The 8,769-nt window shown below is 32.2% G+C and overlaps 1 protein-coding gene across 1 annotated transcript; it reads right to left on the reverse strand.

Annotated features, from left to right (window-relative positions):
- Window positions 1–3,071: 3,071 nt before the first annotated feature.
- Window positions 3,072–7,221, reverse strand: LOC124919560 (ATP-dependent Clp protease proteolytic subunit-related protein 1, chloroplastic). The gene is made up of 9 exons (XM_047459822.1): window positions 6,952–7,221; window positions 6,675–6,790; window positions 6,384–6,596; window positions 6,208–6,312; window positions 6,056–6,118; window positions 5,096–5,207; window positions 3,725–3,786; window positions 3,468–3,650; window positions 3,072–3,388 (listed from the first exon to the last, which is right to left on the reverse strand). Exons 1-9 carry the CDS (start codon window positions 7,184–7,186, stop codon window positions 3,302–3,304), a joined length of 1,176 nt encoding a protein of 391 aa, XP_047315778.1. The 5' UTR covers window positions 7,187–7,221; the 3' UTR covers window positions 3,072–3,301.
- Window positions 7,222–8,769: the final 1,548 nt, after the last annotated feature.

Consider the following 8,769-nt stretch of genomic DNA (forward strand, 5'->3'; position numbering starts at 1 on the left):
AAGTCTGGTGTCGCATTTCAGGCTTTTCAGCCATTTTTGTAGCAATTAACATAGAAGAAATTACAGTATAATAAAATACATCATAAAATTAAAGCTCAACAAACATACAAAGTAAAAAAATTGATTCATGACGAATTGTAGAAGTTAATATCAATGTTAATTCTCACTTTTTTACTAGTTTTTTTCTTTTCTTTTCCGGGCATCACCTTCTCATATTTGTATAATTAAAGATTTTTTTAACAATATCTCCTGAAGCATATGAAAGGTCATTATAACTTACAACTTACGTCAACATTGTTAAAGCTACGATGATTCGAATGAGTTTTGATCGACCTCGAAACAACAGTGTAATAAAAAAAATTTATACATCATGTACAATAATACAATAATGTGACTTTTAAATATACGGTCTTAGTTATAATTTATTAAAATAAGTCGTTAATAGCATATTGTAATCTACTTTTGAAAGCTAAGTGAAAATTTTCCTCCTCTACTTCTAGTTTTGGTTTTTCACGTATACATACTTTATTATTATTATTCACATCTTCAATTTAAGTTGTATTAGAACTCTATTTTATAATAAGGGACATCAGAGCATTAAATTTTTTATTTTGATATTATCTCTAACTTCAAAGGTGATAAATATAAAGTATAACATTTCTTTATTAAATCGTAATAATAAATTTTATCCATATCAAGTAAAGATGCAGGTTGTGTTCGTTCAAATGGATTTGGATGAAACATTGTTATAATTTGATAAGATGTTCAATTCATGGACAACATATTAAAAAAGAGAAGGACTATGTTATATATTCATTTTTACTATGAAATAATATTTTATATAATGATGTTTTAAAGGAGATGAGTGATGTTGGATTATGGCTAAAACCATACGAAAAGTCTTATCATTAAGTTGTAAATGAGGTGACAATTATATTTTAATATATGTCAAAATATTTTTATAAGATTATTTATCAACATTTAAAAAATTATTGTCCATTTAAAAGCTTAGAAATCAAATATGATGGTGAATTTATCTTTATTTTATTGTATGTGTTACATGCAGTATTCTTTAAACAGTGTTGAACGTTACAAAATAAAATTAAGAGAGACCGGTAATGTGATTAAAAATCAGACAATAAATTATGGCGAAGCCAATATTTTTTAATTGAATACAATGATAGTTAGCTTATCATATTTCTAAGTACGACGTAAAATTTCAAGATTAATTAATACTCGATTTTTGTTAATGTATCATGTGTTCCAATCGGGAATAGTTTTTAACATAGGATAAAGTTTTCAAATGTGTTGTGTTGATGAAAACCATTCAATTCTACACATTCCAGGGTATAGGAACAATAAGAATCAATATATTTGATATAGTTGTTCAAATAGACGTGATACATGTTCCTTCAAAGAGAAATCTTATATATTTTAGTATTCTTGATTTAAATAGATACAAGTAAACAAGTGACTTTGTCGTGAAGAACGGGAAAGAAAGTTTGTCATATTATATGTTTTAAAGACTCTATATTTATAGGCAGGAACAGACCAGGATTTCGAACTGGGGTGGGCTTGAAAAAAATTTAAGGTAAGCTTAAAATAATAACGAGAAAATTTTGAAAAAAACAAGTATATAAAAGTAAAATTTTATCATTTTTTTAATAATTAGATAAAAAAAAAAATAATGAATTATATTAATTTTTTTAAGAAATTAAGGGTAATGTCATATTTCTACCGTAAAAAAAATAAATAAATTCGGGGTGGGCGGAACATAGATTCGTCCCTGTTTATAGGCGATGTTCTTGTCGCCAACTCTTTGTTATCTAAATATGATATCACTTAGTTATCACTTAGTTGTGGCATATACATTTAGTCATATAATTAACTTAATGATATGACTAAGTTAAGCAAACTATCATTTTTTGGTCATATATTCAAATTTTTGAGCACTCTCCTCTTGGTCAGAAAAAAATAGTTAAGTTCTCTAAAAGTATCCACAACAAATAAGGGATATTTGACTATATTCACTATCATTTATCATCTATAGGGGCCATTTATGGTAATTGATGAGATAGGTTTATAGACACTTATTTTTTCTCCCCGATTAATTTAGTATTTTTAAATCATTCCAAGCATAAAAAATTATTTTCTAAAAATTATATATATGCTCATTGCATGGGATTAAAAATAAAATTATTATTAGAGACAATGTCGTATCGATTGAATTTCAAAAATAAAAATAAATTTCAGATCATTTTCAAATAAAATTCAAGTGTCACAAATAACTAAATAAGTTGATAAATAGATTATATGGGACAAATATCTATTACTAATGTTATTGTGTTTGTTTTTGTAGGGATCGAGTTTGAGAATAAAAAATAATAATGTCAAAGTCGTCGGAAGCCATCGTGCATGGCGGCAGGACCACGGTAGGGCTAGCAGGGAAGTCAAAGGACTCAAGTAGGGTCAACGCACACGGAGTCCTGCCTCCTCTACACAAGGATCACCAGGCTGAAAAACAAATTCCAACTCTCAATGTATATATTCTCTCTATAATCTCAACATATTCAATTTTTAAAATATGTTTTAAGTTAAATTTATTAATGTTTATGATTATTATAAGTGCCAGTGATATTGGTTGGGACAAAAGTCTGAAATTTTGGGACCATAGAGGAGCTCTAGTTGAGACATACTTACAATCAAATCACATTTATTCTTTGTTGTAGTTGGCAATCGATTAGTAGTTGCGACAGTAGGACATGTAAATGTTTGTGAAGTGCAAAGTATGCATCAGCCAGAGCTGACAAGAGAATCTCCACTGAGATACCAAAGTAGATGTGTCAAGTCTTTACCCAAATGTGACACAGGTATGAAAATCTATCAAACTAGATTATAAATGGAAAGTCAAAACTATAATTTTGGTTCAATTTGTAAGCTTGGAAAGTGCAGATTATGGTCTTAGTTATGTTGAAGGAAGAATAACATATTGGAGTATTTTTTATCTTTCAAGGGCTTGGCAATCCAAAAGGTACTTATAGTTTATCATGGGTATGAAAAGTTTACTAGAAACAAAATAACCAAATAAAACATTGAAAATGCATTTAGTATTCATTCCTAATGATAAATGTATGAAAAGTTTACTAGAAACAAATATCTGATCATTACTAAGAACATTATCATAATCAAAATCGTCCACGTATACACCACCATTGTGAAAAGAAAAAGAAAAAAAACTACAAAACAGTTATAGGGTCTTACACTTAGGCCCTGTTTGGTGCGAGACTATTGCGATATCTTTTTACCTAAACGCAGTAGGAGCAGCTTGAGATCCAGCTCCAGCTGACCTCTTCATTGCTTTCGACTGTGCAAGCAGCTCATCATAATTCTGTTCAAGAAACGATGAATCAGGAGAAACTCATAAGAGTAGAAGAAAAGAAATGTATAAAATCGCCTCTCTTTTTTACCCGTTTCTCAAAGGCATTATCCCTTGAGTTAATCAACTTGTCTGCAATGCCATAGTCAATGGCTTCTTGTCCTAGCATATATTTTGGACGTTGTATATCTTTAGCAATTTCCTCCTTTGATTTCCCGGTACCTTTTGATAACAGCTCGAGGTAGTAATCAGTGTTTACGTCTAGCTCTTTTGCCTGATAACCGTAGGTAGTAAAAGTCAATATTTCAATGAGAGAAAGTATGAAAAGAGATTATTATAAGAAAGTACCTTAATCCACATATCTATAGCAGCTCCACTTGATCTATTAACTTTAGGAAGATAAAGTTTGGCTGCCAAACACCCAAAAGTAAGTCAGAAAATCTATTCAATGCATTTATTAAATTTGGACAAGGAATACAAGAATTTTGAAGTAAGAATAGAAGCAACGAAGGAATATGAAAAGAGATGGAAGAATGTGCTATTGTTCCAAGAGGAATCTGGAGCAAAGAAGCACACCTGTCCCAATATGAGTTACTAGCAAGGAATAAGGAGTTGATCCTTCAAAAGTGACAATGAACTAGTTGATTTGAACAATGAAGAACAAAAGTGCCAAGTACAAGTAATTGTTTTGTGATAATGTATTTTGAAAATATTTGTTACTGCAAATTTTAATAAAATGATTTTTTTTTCTTAAAGTCAGGCCCAGATCCTGGTACCCTTAAAAAATGGTGGTGCCGATAGAATTGCTCTTCAAGCCAGTGTCTAATTGGGTTTTCGTAATAGAGAGAGCTAGAAAACTGTACAGTTGGATTATCCATTGGAGGCGTTTGTAGGTTGAGTAATTTCGGGTGTATCCCAGCTATCCGCACCTTACATACCAAGCGTATTTGGATGTATACCCATAAATTCAATGGTGCTTTCTTAGTCATATCCAAATCCGTACCTTGATTTAGATAATGTTTCCAAGTGAGGCCAAAACGCCCATATGGAAAGACTTTATGACTCTAGGTCTGGATCCAAATGTAAAATCTACAATAAATTTCTTTGTACACTTTTTTGTGTATTTTATTTGAATATGGATCTAGATGAAATAACATTTGAAAACAGAACTTAAATTAATTAGACATATATCAGAATTTTTATAATGTTGTCTCATTCAGACCCAGACCAACAGAGAGTGTTTCCAAATGCCAAGCACTTTCAGAGAATCCTAGCTCCTAATAACAGCTATGGCTTCTTCTTCTTTTTTTGAGATGAGGGGTTTTTTTTCTTCTTACACGCAGGCTAGCATGTCATAAAACTGTCGTGACCCCAATGTATTTGAATCAAGGTTTTTCTAGTAAGAATCAAACTTGAGGCCTCAATAATGGCTCATAGTAGGTGAATTGACCAGAAAGAACTTAATGTAGGCTTTGTGTAGTTCCTAAAGAAGATTCACATGATTGGCTCTCATCTAAAAAATAATAATCATTCAACAGAAAAATACAGTGCAAGAATATGACTAGTTCAAAAGGATACTCCATCAAGATATAAACAGAAGTGACAGATAAAAAAAAGAGAGGAGTTATGATCTGCATTGGATAAATTGAACAAATAATCAAATAGTTGAATACTTGATAGAATCATGGGAAATAGTTTACAGAGAAAAAAGCTACATACTTGAAGAATTTGGTTGTAAAGCCCGGAAGCCCTTGGTTCCAAGAGAAAGAAGCATCGCTGCTTGGCCATAAGCCATGCCACAGTTAATTGTATAGACGTCGGCTTTGCAATACTTGAGACCAGAAAACAAGAAAACGAAAGAAGGTTATGTAAAATTAGATAGACCCAATAGCTAAATGAATGTATAAGTACAATTCTAGCAATATATTTGAGGAAGCACAAGTATATACGCATACGTGTCAGACAGGACCCCAAAATTTTGATTAAAAAGGATACAATCAAAATGTGAGGTCACAGTTGTTTATTTTTATTTTTCTGAGACCAGGAATATTTCCCTCGAAGAGGCTAGAACAGTATCCCACCGCCATAACCCAGATTTCAATCAAGTTGCTTTCAATAGGAATCAAACATCGGACCTCAACCTAGAGGTTCAAGACTCTTACTACTTGAGCTGCCCTATGAGGGTCACTGTTATTTATTTTATGTGATTAGATAACAAAAAAAATCATCATCAGGTTTCTACCTGAACAGACTCCTTTTCCAGTTCATCAATTTCAAACATTCCAAATCTGAAAGAAGTTGGAAAATAAATGTGTTGTCTTCATAAAACTTGGAACCAATGTGCTTTGACGGAATCGTATAGGAAAGTTGTTTGGAAAACAAACAAACTAAGGAAAATGCTTAGTGGGACACTTTTCTCTGTGAGTAATATGCCCCTACATCGATTTTTGCCTGTAAGTCTCTCAATTTCAATCTTGTTTTAGTATCAATATACTACTAAGAAAAATTTAAGCAATTTAAATCTTTTATCTTGGAATATCTTATGCATGTTTATTGAGATTTGAGATTACTGCATTATGTAATACACTTTAGTTGGCAATATACAGGAATTTTCAACTGAGTTGGGCCTCCTACATACTTTGACAAAAGGGAATACACAATAAGATTAGTAATACTTACAGCCATGATGTCAGCAATAGCATATGCCTCTGTCTCAGATCCAACTGTTTCCATCTTATCGTTCTATAAAATAATATGAAAAAATCTCTTAAGTTCTTTATAATTAAGCAACCATTTAGAAACAGATTACTGCAACTGGTTCATGCGCTAACCTGTGTCCCCGAAGAGTTTATATACAGATATATTGGCTTTGTTGGGCTATCATAGTCTAGCCACATAAATTGAGCGACAAGAAGCTCAGTTACTGCTGGCACAATCTACAAAATAAAAATGGCACAATAAGAACATTTTTCACATAAAAGCCTAATCAAAGTAGCAGGAGACTAACCGGCATCCCAAGGTAGCAGATTCTAGCATCTAAGAGCAAAGAGGGCAAATCGGGAGGAGCAGTCCTTGGTCTTCCATATCCTCCTCCTCCTCCTCTGGCTCCTGCACGGTACATGCTTACACTCATGCTGCACTGTGCTTGGCTATCGGACGTGCCTGAAAGACTGTACATGCCTCCATGGTTCAAATAATTATTAACTGATGAGATGCTATCCTGTCAAGATTAAAAATTTGGAAACTTTAGAGAGACCCGAGAGTAATTGAGGGTGTGGTAGAAAACAAAGATGTGAACCTCTGTCACTTTTTCAGACAGTCTGCGGGCAGGATTATCTTCGGACATGAACATATCCATCTGAGAAGAACTAAGACCGTAAAGATACTGAGGAACATTCTTGTAATTGTCCATCACTACAAGGAGAGAATAAACGTTATGAGATAAACTATATCTCTCCACAGATAGTTTCCTATTTGATTAAATTGGGGGGATTCAACTTCTCCTGCGCATATATATGACCTAAAATTGCACTTATCTAATGAATGAAAAGAAGAAGGAAGATGATTAGACTCACATCCATCTTTCAGGTTATCTTCTCTGAACTGCTTCGGTATATGATCCATGGACATCTTTGCGGACACCAGAGACTTAAAACAGCGCCGCCGAACTGCACCGGACCTAGTGGATACAGATGGTGGTGGCCAAGGGAAGTCGGAACCGCAAAGAAATGAGCTTTTGGGAAAAGTGGAACCAAGTTCAGAGGCGTCGATTGCCGGAGCATAGAGAGGAGAGAGAAGTGAAGTCGCCATTGGAACTGGTTCTCTCTTCACCAAGGAAGATAATCGGTACAAGTTATAGCTAAATGCTTAAAATCATTTTACATCAATAATAATTATATTTAAGTGGCCATTTTATTGCCATTTGGCTGTTTTTAAATACAAAATTGATTTTATTAATTTAAATCTTAAAAATAAATACTTGTTTAATTTACAAATAGGAAATATATTATTTAAAATTTGTTATAGTTTGTATATAATAATATAACTTTTATTTAATTTCAAAATTAATCAAATAAATTGTTTTTTAAATATTATTTATGAATAAAATATATTAAAAATTTTATATTTTTTAATTTAATTTGATTCAAGCAAAATTATTTATAAAATCTCATTAAAAATTATCAAAAAAAAATTATTTGTTTATTGTATTAAAATTTTTATATTTGGATTCAATTTTAATTAATATTATATTTATAAAATATTATTTAGATGCAGGTATAAACTAATAAAAGATCAATCAAAAGTAATATAAAAATATGCTCGTTTTAATTTGTATTTTTTAATTGAGGAGTGACAGAGAAAGAGAATTTGGTGAGGGAATAACTTGGCATCACCTTGGAAATGTAAAAGTGAAAGGAAAGAGAGAAAATAGAGAAATTATTTGATTTTTTAGCGAATAAAATTATGCTCATTCCCTCACCTAATCATTTCTCTTTTTTAATTTATGTATTTATTAATTAAATATTAATATATTTTTTATTTTCTTCTTTTTCGTTAATTATATCATCTAATTTGGAAAATTTGACCAAAATGACCTAATAATGACATTACTTTTGGAAATACCCAAGCCTGATTAAGTTTAAAAAAATATCATTTCGACGAAAATATCCATTCGCATCACATGATGCTAGGTTTGGTTATATTTCACTTTCTTTTTTCTCTTTCTCTCTAAATTCTCTTTTTTATTGGTCTTCTCCCCCTTCTTTCTAAACTTTAAACGGCGAACTACAAACAATGACTTGTACGCGAGGAATGTAAAGAGGTTCGTCATTATTGTTGCCTCGACTCTGTTGTCGGCTCGACTCTACTCATCCGGATCTGGGAAACAGGTTATAAACCCTAATTGTGGCAATATTTTTCTGCAGGTTGAAGTTACAAATGAAACATCTGTGCAGACAATAGAGTCTCTCTGGCCACCACCGAATGGACCGAAGCTGGCAATTTAGTACGAAACTCATCGACCTCCATTTCTTGGAACCATCACGCGGCCGTGTCACTAATGATGCGTGATTGAGCTTCATATGATCAAATGGTGAAAGGTGATTATGTTTTCCAACATCCTTGTTTATATGCATTTTACAACACTACTTATTTGTGATTGGTTTGATAGAGTTTGTTTATCCATATAAAAATCGTAGAATTCAAAATCTCGTATTCCTAACCAAAATTTCAAATACATGTGAATGCTAAATCTGTTGGGGACATGGCTTTATGAGTATGGATGACAATGGGGTGGTTCAGGGCGGGAAATGCATTTACCATACCCGCCCCGTTTTTATTTTAGAGATTTTTTTAATAACATCCCCGTCCCGTTCGGTTTCGGAGAATCCCCG

Source organism: Impatiens glandulifera, chromosome 1 (genome assembly GCF_907164915.1).
Source record: "Impatiens glandulifera chromosome 1, dImpGla2.1, whole genome shotgun sequence".
NCBI classification, from domain to species: domain Eukaryota; kingdom Viridiplantae; phylum Streptophyta; class Magnoliopsida; order Ericales; family Balsaminaceae; genus Impatiens; species Impatiens glandulifera.

Excerpts from the sequence above, each read along its gene's own strand:
- LOC124919560 (XM_047459822.1), bottom strand. The coding sequence starts at position 7,186 with ATGGCGACTTCACTTCTCTCTCCTCTCTATGCTCCGGCAATCGACGCC. Across the intron at positions 6,597-6,674 it reads TGTCTGAAAAAGTGACAGAG|GATAGCATCTCATCAGTTAA; the intron begins GTTCACATCTTT and ends TAATCTTGACAG. Across the intron at positions 3,651-3,724 it reads CTATAGATATGTGGATTAAG|GCAAAAGAGCTAGACGTAAA; the intron begins GTACTTTCTTAT and ends TACGGTTATCAG.